This window comes from Sturnus vulgaris, chromosome 28 (genome assembly GCF_052056855.1).
Source record: "Sturnus vulgaris isolate bStuVul1 chromosome 28, bStuVul1.hap1, whole genome shotgun sequence".
Lineage (NCBI taxonomy): Eukaryota > Metazoa > Chordata > Aves > Passeriformes > Sturnidae > Sturnus > Sturnus vulgaris.
In genome coordinates, this window is record NC_142270.1 from 4,486,730 (window position 1) to 4,503,751 (window position 17,022).

Genomic DNA, 17,022 nt, shown 5'->3' on the forward strand with positions numbered 1-17,022 from the left:
TCATATACTCTGGGACTCCTGCCTTTTCAATAGCAGCAGCAGCCTTATCTACAAAGTCCCTAAAGGATTTATTTCTTCCCTGTTTTATCCCCATATACATGGGTATGCCTGAGCTATCTTTGACTTGATTGATGGCATTCCTTACTAGACGCATGGCTTCCCTAACTTTGTCGGGTCCCGAAATCATTTGAGCCTCTGTCCTGCGGTATTGTCTTAACCCCATTAGTTTGTCTATGGTAATTCCAGCTAACGGATCTCCCGGGCCCCTCTGTGTTGCAACTGACTCCTGAACAAGGGCTTGCCAGTGGGCGTTAAATAGCAACTGCTGATGTTGCGTGAAAATCAGTTTCACTATACTTCTCATATCATTTGGCAACAGCAGGTATGTATCGAACAAGAAATCTAGCATTTGCTTAACTGGCTCACTCCGGAAACCAAACTGACTCACTGTCTGTCTTAGCTGGGCTAGCAGCTTCCAGTCGGGAGGCGAGTATGCTCCTACTTGGACAGCTTGTCCTTGCTGGTTTATTCCCTGTGTATACGTGACGGGGAAAACCCAGGTTTTCGCTGTGTCAACAGCGCTTTCGTCCCCAATCTCCAAGCCGTGTCTGGCTAGCATACTCCACGCCTCCCCCCGCCGTCTTGCCATCTCCTCCCACAGGTCGCTTTCCGCCCTAGGGACCGGAGCTGGCTCTACGGTGGGCTTAGGGGCGGTAGGCTCAGACTGGCAAGGGGATTTTTCGCCGCCGGTCTGGGGCCCTTCGCTTTCGGAAGGCGGGGTTACTCCGCCTTCTGCAATTGTCTCCGCCGCCGCGGCGGAATCCTCCTCAAGCTCTTTTAAGGGGGGTGCCGAGGGCCAAGCACAGCTAGCCATGTCTGTCATTCCTGCCGCCTCCCCAGAGATAGGTATTTCTACTCTGGTCGTGCTGGGTGCTCGGGGCTCATTATCACCATACTGAGCATTCCTGTTATATGCCTTTACTGCCTCCCGAGCCGCCTTTCTCTCCGCCTGCTGCTTTAGCAGTGCGTTGTGAACTACCCGCCAGATCTTTCCCAGCTTTTTTGCTGTTTTATCATCCTCTAATACCGCCTCCCACAGTGCATCCCCTAACTTACGCCACTCATTCAAATCATGCACGGTGTGAGGATTAGAGAATAAACCTTTAGCATAATCCCAGGCTAACAACCCTGGTATGTCCTTCCTGGGATTAATTTCTTTTAACCTTAACTTATCTATATGTAGTATATAGTATATATATATGTATCTATGTAGTATATGTATATGTACTATAAATAAATCATATGCTGCTTGCCTGTCCATTTTTCGTCGTCAGCGCTGTTGCAACTCTCCGGCTTCGGCAGCACGTATGGCCCAGGACCACCTTTATGGCTCCTGGGGGTGTCTTCCCTACGTCGTTTGACACCGACCCGGTTGCAGCAGGCCCCAACTCTACTTCACCGACCGTGGCGCGTTCTCCCCCGTTTTCTGAAACTGTTTTCTTTTCAGCGACGGAGGCACGTCGGGGTTCACCAAATGTCGGAGAAGGGAGACGCGGACACCAATTCGGTCATCAGCAAAGTCTCGTTTATTGATACGCAGAGTGGCGATTAAATACAGTGCTTAATTAGCTCATGCATAGTGCAAAATCTGAGCTCATCATTGGTCTAGCTGTGCGACTTAGCTAAGCACTTCGGCATTCATGTTTTTCTCAATTCTGCGTGTCTTCCTTATCTCAAGGACACTGTATCCGTGAGACTGAGGCCCACTTTGCTAGCTTTACTAAGTTGATCTGACTATGGCCTTTTTCTTCCAGCTATTCCTGCAGCAGGCTCTCTACAGAGAATTACCTGGAGCTCAAAACTGGCTTGATCCAGGAAGAAACGGTTGAGGACGGAGGTGAATTGATTCACTGCCCGCAGGAAAACCCTGGAGAGAGAAAAAAAAAATGAAATTAAGGTGATTCTGTGAAAAAAATAAATGACATTGCAGCTCTGGGTTCACTGCTCCTATGTGTGAGCTCAGGAGACAGCAAGAGATGATCCCAAAAAAGGCAGAAATTCCTCTAAATCAGGCAGGAATTCCTCTAAATCAGGGAGGAATTTTCCTCTAAATCAGGGAGGAATTTTCCTCTAAACCAGGGTGGAATTTTCCTCTAAATCAGGCAGCAATTCCTCTAAATTAAGGAACATTCAGGAAAATTTATCCCTTGGTTCAACATCCTGGAGTTGCATCAGGGATGCTCAGGTTGGGTATCAGGGAAATCTCCTCTCTGGAAGAGAAGTTAAGCCTTGTCCAGATCTGCCTTCGGGTTTCCCAAGTGATTCCCCCAGAACTGAGACCAAAAAGGCTTCTCTGGTTTAAGCTGTAAAAAAAAAAAAACCCCAGGGCTCCTCTGGCCAGGGGAGAGATTCCCAGTTCCACCAGTACAAACACACAGGAACTAAAACTGGCTGCAATGGGATTTAAACCAGCCTGAAGTGGTTGGAAAAAATCAACCTCCATGTGTGACCTCCTGTCATGTCCAGAAAGGCTCCTAAGCCAGACTTAAGCCAGACTTAAGCCTGTACCTGCTCTGCATCATGGTCATGACCATCCAGTCTGCTGCATACACGTTCTTGCCAATGAGATCCTTGAACATAATGAAAGTTTCCATCAGGAAATCCTGTTGGAAAAAAAAAGAAAACCCATCAGGCTGCACGTGGTGGTTTTGTACCCAAGGATTTACAGGGAGATGCTGCTGTGAGCCCATGAAATGCAAATGTTTGCATTGATTAATTAAAACACTGATTGGCAATCACTGCTCTGCCTAACAGGGGTCTCTCACTGAGGGGGTGCAGCCCAATAATGAAATTATTCCTGACATCTCATCCATCCAGCTGCACAAGGAGAAGGAATTGCACACGATGCTGGTCTGTTTAATTAAATCTGTCTTTGCTGTTGTGCATTAAGCTGTGCTGGAGGGAGTCCTGTGCAAGAGCTGGATTAGAGAGCAAAAGCAATATTGCAGGGCTTGTTCCCAAAGCTCTGAGTGGTGACAATGCAACAGAATGATCCACAAAGCCTGACATTACAATGTATTTCCACTCACTAATTAGTTAAACCTTTCCTGGTCCAATTTAAGGAGAGGCAATGAATGTAACATCAGAGATGTGATTTCGAATTATTCTACATGATTATAGAAATTTTTGCACGAACACCCTCCAAACAAGACTTCAAACTTGGAAAAAAAACAGGGTGAGTTGCAGAATGAGAAAGAAAATAAAAGGAAAATGAAGAGAGATGAGCAAAAGAAAGGAATATCAGGAATATTGATCTCCTCCTTGTGGTCTCTGCAGATACAAAAGCCACTCTGAGCTCTTAAATCAATTCCATTCTCTGCAGCAGCACATTAATATTCAAAAATGAGAGGGACACAGAGAAGGTCACAGGAGGAGCCATCCCCTTGAAATGATCACCAGCAAAAAAAAAATCTGTTGAGCTGAACAGTTTAGGCTGAAAGAATTGGCAAGATATTGATAGAGAAATGGAGCACTTGGTGCTGCCTCAGTAAAAATCCTTTTGGCATAATTAAATCAGAGCCTGATGGAGAGGGCTGGACTTGACACAGGCACCTTGAGGATATGAATTAACTCCCAAAAGTGCTAAACTGACCAGGGAATGATGCCAAGCCAGGGCTGGAAATATCAGCACGAAGAAATCCAATCATGAACAGCAAAAATAAAAGCAGTTATTGCAGTAAAACAGAATTTTCTGTTGGTATTAACAGCTACCACACCACTACAAAGGCAGGTTTGCTTCTGTAGATTTAAAAATCAGATTAGAAATTGTTATTTTCCATAACTGCCCTGAAAATCTTCTCACTGGATGAACATTTCCAGAATTCCTGAATCTGCCTGATTTTGCCTTTTCCTTTCCTTTCCTTTCCTTTCCTTTCCTTTCCTTTCCTTTCCTTTCCTTTCCTTTCCTTTCCTTTCCTTTCCTTTCCTTTCCTTTCCTTTCCTTTCCTTTCCTTTCCTTTCCTTTCCTTTCCTTTCCTTTCCTTTCCTTTCCTTTCCTTTCCTTTCCTTTCCTTTCCTTTTTCTCCTTTTCTTTTTCCTTTCCTTTCCTCTTTCCCAACAAATCATTTGGGAAGATAAAACCAGTTCTAAACCCACATGAGATGAGTGACCTGTAGATGGCTGTGTTGCTCCATGCTGCCTCAACAGCTGATTTTTTTTTTTTTTTCCAAGTGATTTTCTGTGAAATTCCAAAAAGAGCTCACCTTGGCTGCCCAAACTGAATTACAAAGCTCCTGGTGGGTTTTGGTACAAGAAAAACACAACTGCAGGCCCTTCCCCAGCTGCTATTTCAATAAACAGCTCCTTCCCAATTGCAAAATAAGGAATTAAGGGACAAAATTGTGTTGTGCAGCAGTCTTGCTGAAAGTTTGGGTCATTTTGGGGAGTTTGGGGGAAAATCTGCTGATTTTAAGCAGAAAAACTCCTCAGAAATGTGATGCTTCATACCCAAAGTTTTTTGGGATGTGAATTTTTTAACGTTTTGGTAACTTTCTGCATTGCTGGCACTAAAGCAAGATTCAAGCATTTAATTAAACTTCAGAAGAGGGGAAAGAATTAGATAAAGAGAACAGGGGCACAAAGTGAGAGCCAGACAAGGGGAAATGCTTTTCCTTTTCCATCTTCATTCCCTCTTCTGGTTCCTGACTCAAATCAAACTTTTTTTCTTTTTTTTTTTTTTTTTAACCCATTTAAAAACCTTTTTCCTCAATGCCACAAATGCTCCTTTTGGTCTCTGCTGAGTTCAATTCCCAGTGAGGGTGACACGAAGAAATTCTCAGCAATTTTGGCAGCAGCAGCCACTGCTGAGGGTTTGATCAGCCCCAAGCCAGCACAGAAATGACCCTGCAGAGCAGAGTGTGGTGGTGCTGAGGTCACTCCCCAGCCAGGCTGACTTACAATGATGTCCTGCCTGGTTTTGAAAGTGTTGATGTAATGGTTGTAATGGAAATCATCCATCTGCCTCAGGATTGCTGTCATGCAGGCCACAAAAATAGCCTGGAATGGGAAAAACAACAAAATATTGGGTTATTTTCCTGGGTTAAACACTGTGACTTCAGAGTGTGGGACATCAGTGTGACCTCATCAAATAAACACAAAATATTGGGTTATTTTCCTGGGTTAAACACTGTGACTTCAGAGTGTGGGATATCAGTGTGACCTCATCAAATATCACTGATCACAACCCTCCTTATCTGTGTCCCAACATCAACCTGGGGCTGTTTGCTCCTCTAAACCAGTCAAGAATTCCTAAAATTCGAGTTTGAAATCCGGGTGCTGCTTTCTTTTCCCCCCATGGATCACAAGTGAAACACATCCTCCAAACACAGGATTTCATTTTGTATCTATGGATCCACTCCATCAGATCTTAAAAAGTCTTTTGCAAGTCGGCTCTGCTTTTCAGATTCAGCAGGGCCAGCTGAAATTCTCGTGGGTGGCACATTAAAGTGACCCCAGATTTATAAAAAATCACTTAAATCCCCAGCTCCTGGCTTTCCCATCCTTCTGTACACGAAATTCAGGGGGAATTAAAACACCCCAGCTGCCACACACGGGTCAGGAATGCCCTGAGGGATCTCATTTTATCCTTTTGAGCCCAGGTGACAAAATGCAGCAAAGATCTCATGTCAGGCACTGCACTGACACAAAATTCTGTGCACGGGGGCCCAAAGGAAATGAAATCATCCCCAGTGACTCAGCTCAAAGTGGAGTTTAGGATAACATGAATCCTAATCCTCAGAAAAACATCAGCAGCCACGGCTGGGTGGCACAGGAGCCCTGCAGGGAAGGGAGGGATGAGTTCATCAGGAACTGCTGCCCACTGAGAGCTCCCAGGGGAATGAACCCCACTGTGAGAGAGTGCTGGGGATGGAGGGCAGGCACGGGAGGCTCCCAGGGACACAAATCCCAGTGTTAAAGGTGCTGGGGATGGAGGGAAGGCAGAGAAAGGTTCCCAGGGACATGAATCCCAATGTTAAAGGTGCTGGGGATGGAGGGCAGGCAGGGGAGGCTCCCAGGGACACGAACCCCAGTGCTAAAGGTGCTGGGGAGGCAAGGAAAGGCTTCCAAAGAAATGAATCCCAATGTTAAAGGTGCTGGGGAAGGAGGGGAGTAGGAAAGGGCTCCCAAGGACATGAATCCCACTGATAAAGGTGTTGGGGAGGTAGGGGAGGCTCCCAGGAATATAAATCTCACTGTTAAAGGGGCAGGGAGGGAAGGAGAGGCAGGGATGACTCCCAGGGACATGAACCCCCCTGTTAGAGGAGCAGGGAGGGCAGGGATGGCTCCCAGGGACATGAACCCCAATGTTAAAGGTTCAGGGAGGGCAGGGATGGCTCCCAGGGACATGAACCCCAATGTTAAAGGTTCAGGGAGGGCAGGGATGGCTCCCAGGGACATGAACCCCAATGTTAAAGGTTCAGGGAGGGCAGGGATGGCTCCCAGGGACACGAACCCCCCTGTTAGAGGAGCAGGGAGGGCAGGGATGGCTCCCAGGGACACGAACCCCAATGTTAAAGGTGCTGGGGAGGCAGGGATGGCTCTCAGGGACATGAACCCCCCTGTCAGAGGAGCAGGGAGGGCAGGGATGGCTCCCAGGGACATGAACCCCAATGTTAAAGGTTCAGGGAGGGCAGGGATGGCTCTCAGGGACACGAACCCCCCTGTCAGAGGAGCAGGGAGGGCAGGAGGCTCTGACCATGTGCGGGGACTGGCGGCTCATGGCGATCACCGTGCGGTTGATCCGGCGCAGCAGCCGCTCCATCATCAGCTGGATGTGCAGAGCTGTGGCACCCTGGGGACAGCAAGGGACACTGCAGAGCACTCCTCAGGGACAGCTCCCCGTGGGGGAGGACTGCCCTGGCAGTCTTAATTGTCATTAGAGGGAGCAGAAAAAGGAGATTCAAGCACACGAGCGATCGATTCAAACGCTCTGGGATTCACTCGGTGGAGAATTCCCTTAATGGACCTGTCCCAGCTTCATCAGCTCATCCTGGGCTTTTGATTTGTTTTCTCTGAACAGTTCAAAGCACTCTGTTCACAGCCACTCAGAACAATTCCCATGGCCACAGTGGGAAGTGCATTTTTCTGGCTGAACAGTGACTGTTGTCCCCATTCCATAACAGAGAATCAGCAACCTCCTCATTTTTATACCATTTAATACTTCTTTGACTTGCTCCAAATTACTGAACAAGCCACCAAAGCAGCTGGGATGACATTTTGGTCTCTGGAAAGGGAAGTAAATGCTTCTAGTAGTGATAACAACTAATTCAACCTTTCCTGCCTCCTTTTCAGACAGAGCCACTACAAAGAACTGCACAGCAAGGCATCACAGTTTCTATAAATATCATAATTCTGACTCACTAAAGCATAGATTGAGGATGTTTCTTTACTGTAACCCCTCAGAGGAAGGGCTGAGCTGAACTGGCAGCCCTGAGAGATTGTTCTCACCACATCTTTGCGGTCCAGGACCTCCAGGACACTGCTCAGGAGCTGGGAGCTGGCCTCGTGGTCGGGCTTGCTGGAGTTGTCATCCAGCTGCCCACTCAGCTGATCGATGAGCAGGGGCAGGAGGGCATCTCTGCACTCTGCAAAGGGACACAGGGACAGAGCAGGGCCTCAGCACGGCCACTCACAGCAGGGTCAGCATCTGAGTCCACCTGGGACACCAGAACTTGTTAAAGCCACAACAAACCCACTGGAGAGAGTCATAAATGATCTCTGATTTGGATCATGGAATCCCGGAATGGGTTGGGAGGGTCCAAAAAGATCATCCCATCCCAGCCCTGCCATGGCAGGGACCCCTCCCACTGTCCCAGGGGGCTCCAACCTGGCCTTGGACACTTCCAGGGATCCAGGGGCAGCCACAGCTCCTCTGGGAATTCCATCCCAGCCCTTCACAGGGAGGAATTCCTCCCCAGTATTCCATCTAACCCCACCCTTTCGTTTATAAATTCTGTATATTCCATCAAACAGCACCCTCAACTTCTCCCTCCTCCTAAACCACCACCCTGGGCCAGGATCCCACATTTTTCACATCGCATAAAGCCTGAACAGCAAAAAAAAAACTCTTCCAGTTCTTCCACGGCCAGAAACATTTCTGGAGCTGGATTTAATGGAGGACTGCCCCTGATGAGTGAAGGGGAACTCGTTTTGAGGGGTTTGTGGCCCCTGGCAGAGCCCAGAGCCCCCAAGTGCCTCTCACCAGCCTGCCTGAACAGGTCACTCTCCACGATCTTGGTCAGGCAGTTCAGCTTCTGCCGCACCAGCTGGTTGTCAGGGATGCTCTGGATGAACTTGCTGAAGAGGACACTGTGTGCAGCCCAGAGAGAGCAGAGGGTCAGAATTCCCATTTATCCATCCATCCATCCATCCATCCATCCATCCATCCATCCATCCAGCCATCCCACAGGACACTGCCCTGTAGGAATCTCTGCCTTGGCACGGTCGGGACAAACTCAGGCTCTCTCTTTATTCTGGTCTCAAAGTTTTGCAGTTTATTTTGTAGGGTGTGGGTTTATAAAAGGCCCTGCTGGGAACTGCAGCCACAGCTCAGAGCAGGACAGAGAGAGGGAGAGAGTGAGAGCAAGAGGAGAAAGTTTAAGAAAGTAAGAACGAAGAGAATAAGAGCATAAGAGAGCGATTTTCCCCTTTACAATACATTAAATCTTCTATGTTGAATATTCTCATTTCCACTCACCAATCTAATACAAGACACAAATTCTCTAACATTTGCATGCAACCTATAGCAATCACCATATTACCATGTTTTACTGCTTTTCTCATCTCTAAATTTTATCTGAGACCCTTCCTGCCATGCCTAGGGAGGATGTCTGTTTGATTTTTGGTATTTGCAGCATCAAACATTATCTAAACCAAGGGGCCTTCAGGCATTCAGTTGCTTTCAGCCACACACAGTCGAAAATTGCTCTCATTTCTATTTCACTTCTATTTTCCATATTCTCAAAGTCTTTTGCTAGGCACTCATATTTATAAGGTTTTCCTAATTCATCCTTCCCAACACTGCCCTGCACCTGGGCCAGAGAGAAACCACAGCATCCCACAATGGAAGGGATTTAAAGCTCATCAGTTCCACCCCTGCCATGGGCAGGGACACCTCCCACTGTCCCTGGGTGCTCCAAGCTGGCCTGGGGACACTTCCAGGGATCCAGGGGCAGCCACAGCTCCTCTGGGAATTCCATCCAACAGGCAAATTACTACAGAGCTCGGACTTATTTGCAAGAAATTTAGCACAGGACTTGAAGTAAAACTGAGCAGTGCTCAGGAACTGAAGGCTTAAACCTCTTGAAATGAGACTTTTATTTATTCCAGGACACACCAGGCCCATCACAAACCCTCTAAACAGGCATTGCTCTGTCCCTCCAGGGCCAGCACAGGATAACCACTGTGACAGCCAGGCAAAGCAAGAGGTTGGAAAGATTCATTTTGAATTCATTTTGAAACTTGGAAAATCCACAGCAGCCAAGGCACATCCTCCTTGCAGTGCCCCTTTCATCAGCAGTGGTGACTCACTCCAGCCCAAGATTCCCTTAAATTAAATTCCATGGGCATTTGCTGCCTGTCTGCTGCTTCCCAGCAAATCATTTGTGTCAGGACAAGGAGACAGGGCTGGGCAGCTCTGGGCAAAGCCCTGAGCACCAGAACCAGGAATCCACAGGGCTGAGAATTTCCTGGCTGAACACAAGTTTTGGTTTCCCAGCCAAGGCTCTGCCTTTGCCACACTTTTCAGGAGCATTCATCAAGAACTGGTGGAAACTTGCACAAGATTTCTACTCTTCACTGCCCTCAGATTTTGCTTTTCAGTAAAATCTCAAGGTGGCTGCAAGGATCCCAAAATCCTGGGATGATTTGGGTAGGAAGGGACCCTAAAATCACCCAGCTCCATCCCTGCCGTGGGCAGGGACACCTCCCACTATCCCAGGTCACTCCAAACCCTGCCCAACCTGGCCTTGGATACTCCCAGAATGAAAAACTGGGATGCAGAGAATCCCCTGAACTCCAGTGACTTCCTCAAGTCCAAGCACAGGATCTGCAGCACCAGATCATGACCAGAGGGGCTTTTTTTTAGCCAACTTTCCAACATTTTTCCCACCAGGTGAGCTGGGTTTAGAGGACAAACAAACTCAAAGCACTTACCTGAGCTCAACGGGGTCAAACACCAGTTTGACATCATTGATGATGCTGGGCAAATATTTCAAAGCTGCCCCCTGAAAGAAGAAAGAAACCAAAGACATGAAATGCACACGGGAAATCCAGGGCTTGTCAAATACGGGGAGAACTGGTTTAAAATCAGATTTATGCATCCCCAGAACCTCCAGCCAGCCCAGATCTGCAGTGCAGGGTGGGAAAGGTGGGAGAGAATGGATTCATGGATAATTCTCTCATTCCTTTTTCTGGCCCAGCCCCTTCACAACTGCACCAGTTGATCCAATAAAGGATTTTTAATTTTCCCTGGAAATTGTGCTCACCTTGATCTTGACAGCCTCCTCCAGGGGCCGGTCCATGAGGACGTTGAAGGAGAGGAACAGTTGGCGAATTGCATCATTGAATTCATTCCCATCCTCACTCTTCCCATAAACACTGCAAAGAACAGGGCAGTCACACACAGAAATGCAGCAGCTGAAACAGGATTTTATCCCATGCAATCACATCTTACTGCCAAATCCTTCTACAAACACATGGGGGTAAAAATGGAATTGGAGAATTTGCAGTCATTTCCTCTCTGGAATTTGTTATAAGGGAAAAAACTGCATTTTTGGTGCTGCCACTGCAGCAAATTCTGCTTGGGTTCCAAGTATTAAACAGAAAAAAAAAAAAATCCAGAATGGACATGAATAAAGGGTTTCAAACCCTCACTGGGAATCTCTGGAAAGATGTTTTGAGGCTGCAATTAAACCACTGGCATTGATTTTATCCCAACTGGAGAACATGTCATCCCTCACCTCACCTAATGATCTAAATATCTGTGTATTTGTTTCTTAAGTTCCTGAAAATGAGGAGGTTTTATTTTATAAAAATAAATACTGGGTTCCTTTTCAGCTCTACTCTGTCCTGCCTGTTGCATGTCAGGGAGGACTAGAAGTTTTTTCTCCCTTCTACTCTGATATTTTAATTTTTTGCTCAATTTATTTGTTCCAGCCACAGACAAAGGGCAGAAAGATCCTCTGAATCATTCAATGATGGGAGGATTTGGTGAAGAATATTCCTTTTGGTGATATTTATTGGAAAGAACTCCAGTGGGGCTGCCAGGGCTGGAAGGGCTGGACCCACCTCAGGTACAGCACCCGTGACTGCACGATGAACCTGAACAGGTATTTCAGGGCTTTCAGGGCTGCAAAGAGCAGCTCTGTCTTGCTGGAGTCCTCAGCATTCCCCACGTAGCAGTTCAGGACTTTGGTGAGTTTCCTTTGGAAATAAAACCAAAAAGAGGAACCAATAGAGGCAGGGCTCAGCTCCCGTGTTGCTCATCCCAGAGAGGAGCTGCAGGTTCATGAACATCACAGAGCTCCTCCTCAGAGCCATTTCCTCCTGAAATTCTGGGCTAAAACTCCACAGGAGCCACCCTCCTGCCCTGCTTTGCTTTTGCCCTAAAAGGAGCTGTCCAGGAAGCTGCAAATCCCAGGAAGCTGCAAATCCCAGGATAAGGGACTGGATTCTCCCTTTGTGAGAATTCCCACGTGTGGAGCAGGAGGAGAAAATGAAATCACGAGTGGCAGGGCAGGGAAGGAGGAATTCCAGGATAAGGAGACTTCAAATTGGGTTTCCTTTAGGGTGACAGCCAGGAATTCATCCGTGGGGAATTGTGTTTCCTTTGGGGTGTTTCCCTAAATTGTGTTTTCTTAGGAATCCATCCATGAATTCATGGATCAGTAAAAATTAAGAAGAGATTTTTCTGAGAGGAAGAGAGTTTGGTTTCTGGTTTTGCTCTCCCTCATGGCCTCGGTTTTAACTTCTCACTTCTGTTACCACAAGGGTGATGACCTTTGGTTGATCAAGGGGCTGGAAAACCAAGATCCACGACAAAAGTGTCTTTTCTGTCTGTTCTGACAGAAAAAAAAAAAAATAAAAAAATCTCCCAACAGAATTTTTTACAGGGCAAAAAGAGCAATAAGAGGAGGGATGGAACTCTGCTCCCTGCTGCCTTTATCACATTAACATCATCCAAAATTACCCAATCAAACACAGCACGAGGAGCTGAGCCCATCCCCAAGGCCCCCAGGGGACACTGCTGGGTGACACCCAAGCCTTGGCACCCATACTCACACATAGGCCAGGGTTGCACTGAAGTGTTTGTAGATGTAGGTCTCAAGCACAGCGTTGAAATGCTGGAACTTGATGTCTCCAATCAAAGAAATAATAAATACCTGCCATAAATCCAGAAGGAAACAGATGCACAGAGCTGACAGTAACTCCAACAGAACAGTCTCTAATTCCATTTCTTTTGATGGGTTATAATTTTTGGTTTACCAACAGCATTAATGCTACAGACAGCAATATTCGTGTTCTAACAGTCACTAAATATGTGTGTGTGCAATTTATTACTCTTTTCACTGTGGCTACTAAAAACCCGATGTGTATTTCAGTCAGGAAGCATTTAAATATCATTTATTTCTAGAGCAAAATACCAATTGCTCATTGGAATCACCAGGAACAGACTGGAAATGTGGCTGAAAACAAACTCTGAACCCACAGAAAATTCACTCACCAGGGCATCAAACACCAGGAAATCATAAGTTTCATTTTCTGACATTTCCATCATGATGTTGAAAAGTGCATCGAGGGTGTCAGGCAAAAACTAGAGGGGAAAAGGAGCAGTGAAAGGGTGGGAAAGGGAACTGCTGCAGGCACCCTGCACAGGAGCATGGCTTGGATCATTTGCCCCCTTCCTGAACTGTAAAACCTGTCCATGAGAAAATATCTGAAAATGGATCCCAGCCCCGTGTTCATGCACGTGATTCATCATCTCTGTAGTAATTAATATATTTTCTCCTCAGCTCTGAATGGCCCCACTTTGCTCCTCGATTGTCTCTTCATCCCACAGGATAAAATCCTGACCTCTCCAAACCAGCCCAGCCTGTCTGCAGTGACACAGAATTAACTCCATAAAACCATGGCCTGCAAAATCCCAGCACATTCACTCCTGGGACCCCTCTCTGCAGGTAAGACTTCCCCCTAAATCCTTCAGCAGAGCAGGGAATTCCTGTTTTCTGTTGGAACTCTCCCCATTTCAGGTCCTCTCCCCACACTATTCCATGAGATCTCTGGGCTGTCTGCACTCCTAAATTCACAGCAAGTCCCTCCTCATTCACGAAGGAGTTGAAAATTAAAATTTATTCTCTGGATGTATTTCTTATAAAGGGGAAAATAAAGTCACCGCCCTCTCCCTGATCCCTGCAGTATTTAACTTTCATAATTCTGGTGAATTCCTCTAACGAGAGGTGGAGCCCAGGCTCCCACAGGAGCTGTGGCTGCTCCTGGAAGTGTCCAAGGCCAGGTTGGAGCACCCTGGGACACTGGGAGGTGTCCCTGCCCATGCAGGGGGTGGGAAAAGCTGATCTCCAGTCCTTTCCAATCCAAACCATTCTGTGATTTGATGATCCCCCCCCATTGCTCCCAGAACTGCCCTCCCAGCCCACCAGACACCTCTGGGTCCAACACCAGAGTCTGTGCCCCAAGGATGCTCAGATCCCTGGGAATACCTTCACAATTTCTCCTCCTTCCACCTCCATGAGCTTCCTGAGGTTGTGGGCGATGTTGTGGGAGTTGGAGCGCCAGTTCAGCAATCCCAGCAGGTCAACTGCAAGGACACAGAGCAAAAATCACAGCTCCCAGCTGACTGAACAACCCCCAGCAAGGCTGGGGATTATTTTTAGAGCCAGACAAGGAATAAAGTCACCCCGAGGTACAGAGTGTTACCTTGAGGTGCTGCTTTTGTCTTGGCAAAGCAGCCAAGCTCTGCTATAAATGGAAAGCTGGCTGCCATCTGATAACACATTTGGAGATAAAACCATCCTGCTGGATTTTTTTTTATGGACTCAAGAGCAGGTATCTCAAGCCAGGAATTCTATTAAAGTGTATGACTTAGCCCAGAGTGGGAAGTCTGCCATCATTTACCAGCACAGGCTGGACTCATTCACACACCTCTCTTCATTTTGGTGCCTTTGGCAGAGTTAATTCACACCATCACCCTGGGCAGCTCAGCCCGAACTGAACACGCAGAGCAAAGAAGGCAATTAACCTGAAATATTTAAAATTCTGACAGAACACAGACACTGCCACTGACAGGTGACATTTCCACACGTGCCAACAAACTTGTTGGGTTTAACACTGGCAGTCTGGACCCAATATTTGTGTGAAGAAGTTTCTAAAGGCTGCACAAACATTCTGGGAGTTTGTTCTGGCAGCTTGATGGCACAGGGCTGCCACTGAGGAGCGAAATGAAAGCTGAAGCTCTCTGCCCACGCAGAAAAACCTGCCTGGAGAAAATTCCCTCTGCATTTCAGAGCCCCAGCACGAGCCCTACCATTCTGGGTGAGTTTGGTGGAGCAGATGACAGTGGCAATCTGGAAGCTGTCCTTTGTGCTGTCCTTCGTGGGGGTGAAGTTGGCCAGAGGGTGCAGGTTTTTCCCTGAGGGAGCCTCCTTCTCCTCCATCTCCATTTTGGTGCAAGGAAGAGTCAAATAACTCTTGGCATCTTCCATTTTCTTGTTGTCACCCTGTTGTGATGGCACAGAGAAGGGTCACATCCCACAGTGACAGCCAGAGTGGGTTTGATGAAAACACTTTTTCACCTCTATCACTGTTTGAGTTTCTGATTTCAGGGATAAGTTGCCCATGCTGCAAAATGAACTGAGATATTTCCAAAGCCACAGAGCTCAGGAGGATTTCCCACCCTACACATTCTGTAGCTTTCCACTGCTTGGAAAAATCAGCCAGGAGAGAGTTTTGATGATTTAAACACGAGCCAAGGCAGGAAATGCCCAGGTTACCTTGTAAACAATCAGATTGTGTTTGCCATCCTGCAGCGTTGTCCCATCTGCATTCATCAGCTTCACAAAGCCCACGCCAAAAGCTCTCTCAGATCTGTCCCTGGCTGCAAACAGCAGAAATCTTCATTTACAACTGAGTTCTTCATGTCCACACAATCCAAAATGCAGCCCTCTGACCTCATGATTTCATTATTTAATTGATTTATTAGTTTATTAAGCAGTATTTAATGGGTAACTACACAAACACATCCTCTGGAGCATCCCCACCCACAATTGCAGTGGTTTTTGTGCTGATGGATGGGTAAATTGATGGTTGGACTCCTTGATCTTCCAAGTCTTTTCTAACCTTAACAATTCAGTGATCCTCTGATATAAAATTACATTGATATTTTTTGGCTGGAATTCTGGTTTGTGAGCTGTGGATTTGGAAGGATGTCACTGCCTTCAGAACCTCTGAGAACCTTTCAAAGGCTGAGCCTCACATTATTGATCTCATTTCAGAGCTCTGATTTCACGGAACTTCTGGCTTTAACTCTCTCATTAGCCATTCATTAGCCTAATTAGAAATCCTCCTGTAGGAAGATCATTAGAAGCCCACCAGGCCTTTGCACTGAATTTCCTGAAACAAATCAAAACCAACACCCTGCACCAAGAACTCAAAGCAGTAAAAAAACATCGATAATTATCGCGTGGGGGGGCGGAATAAAACGTTGCTCCTTATCAAATTTCATTTCCGGGACAAAACCAAAATTTGGGCGCAAAGAACAGGAAGGATTTTTTTGCTAAGAAAAAAACTGGGAATAAACAAACAGATCAAGAGAAAAAAAAAAAAAAAAAAACAAAAAAACAAATGTACAACAGCGTGAATAAGCAGCAAAGCAGCCCCCGGACACTCACACTCCTGGGACGAGCGGTGACGGAAGGTGAAGCGCAGGTGGCAGCGGCTGACTTCTTCAATGGCAATGGCCACCTGCAGCCAGGTGGGGAAATACGGGATTGGGGGGAAAATATGGGATTTTTAGGGGGAAACACACCGGTGTTTGGGGGAAAATACGGGATTTTTGGGGGAAAATACGGGATTTTTGGGGGAAAACACACCGGGGTTTTGGGGGAAAACACACCGGGGTTTTGGGGGAAAACACACGGGGGTTTGGGGGAAAAGATGGGATAAACACGGGATTAAGGTAATTATTAAGCTAATAAACATACCGATTAATAAACATGCTACTTAAAAAACACACCAATTAATAAACGTAGCACTTAATAAACACAACACTAAAACACACCAATTAATAAACACACCAACATACAACTTAACATACACTCCATTTAATAAGCACACCAATTGATAAACACACCAATTAATAAACACACCACTTAATATACACACTACTTAATATACACACCATTTAATAAACACACCACTTCATAAACGTAATACTTAATAAATGTAACACTTAATAAACACACCAACACACCACTTAATAAACACACCAATTAATATACACACCATTTAATAAACGTAATACTTAATAAACATACCACTTAAACACACCAATTAATAAACACACCACTCAAAACCCACACCAATTAATAAATGTAACACTTAATACACGTAACACTTAATAAACACACCAACACACCACTTAATATACACACCAATTAATAAACACACCATTTAATATTACACACCAATTGATAAACACACCAATTAATATACACACCACTTAATAAACACAGCAATTAATAAATGTAACACTTAATAAACACACCAACACACCACTTAATAAACACACCAAATAATAAACACACCACTTAAAAAACACACCAATTAATAAATGTAATACTTAATAAACATACCACTTAATAAACACACCACTTAATACACACACCAATTAATATACACACCAATTGATAAACACACCAATTGATAAACACACCACTTAACATACACACC

At 46.0% G+C, this 17,022-nt stretch overlaps 1 protein-coding gene across 1 annotated transcript in view; it reads right to left on the minus strand.

Annotated features, from left to right (window-relative positions):
* The window catches only part of DOCK5 (dedicator of cytokinesis 5), a 93,071-nt gene that overhangs the window by 36,919 nt on the left and 39,130 nt on the right, over positions 1 to 17,022 (minus strand). The window contains exons 16-30 of the mRNA XM_088179833.1: positions 15,963 to 16,035; positions 15,066 to 15,169; positions 14,600 to 14,792; positions 13,776 to 13,873; positions 12,782 to 12,871; positions 12,340 to 12,440; positions 11,347 to 11,481; positions 10,545 to 10,656; positions 10,213 to 10,283; positions 8,261 to 8,367; positions 7,507 to 7,643; positions 6,755 to 6,850; positions 4,957 to 5,055; positions 2,569 to 2,663; positions 1,849 to 1,927 (exon numbers count right to left, since the gene is read on the minus strand). Coding sequence (XP_088035959.1) covers positions 1,849 to 1,927; positions 2,569 to 2,663; positions 4,957 to 5,055; positions 6,755 to 6,850; positions 7,507 to 7,643; positions 8,261 to 8,367; positions 10,213 to 10,283; positions 10,545 to 10,656; positions 11,347 to 11,481; positions 12,340 to 12,440; positions 12,782 to 12,871; positions 13,776 to 13,873; positions 14,600 to 14,792; positions 15,066 to 15,169; positions 15,963 to 16,035 — 1,590 coding nt within the window. The remainder of the gene's footprint in view (positions 1 to 1,848; positions 1,928 to 2,568; positions 2,664 to 4,956; positions 5,056 to 6,754; positions 6,851 to 7,506; positions 7,644 to 8,260; positions 8,368 to 10,212; positions 10,284 to 10,544; positions 10,657 to 11,346; positions 11,482 to 12,339; positions 12,441 to 12,781; positions 12,872 to 13,775; positions 13,874 to 14,599; positions 14,793 to 15,065; positions 15,170 to 15,962; positions 16,036 to 17,022) is intronic.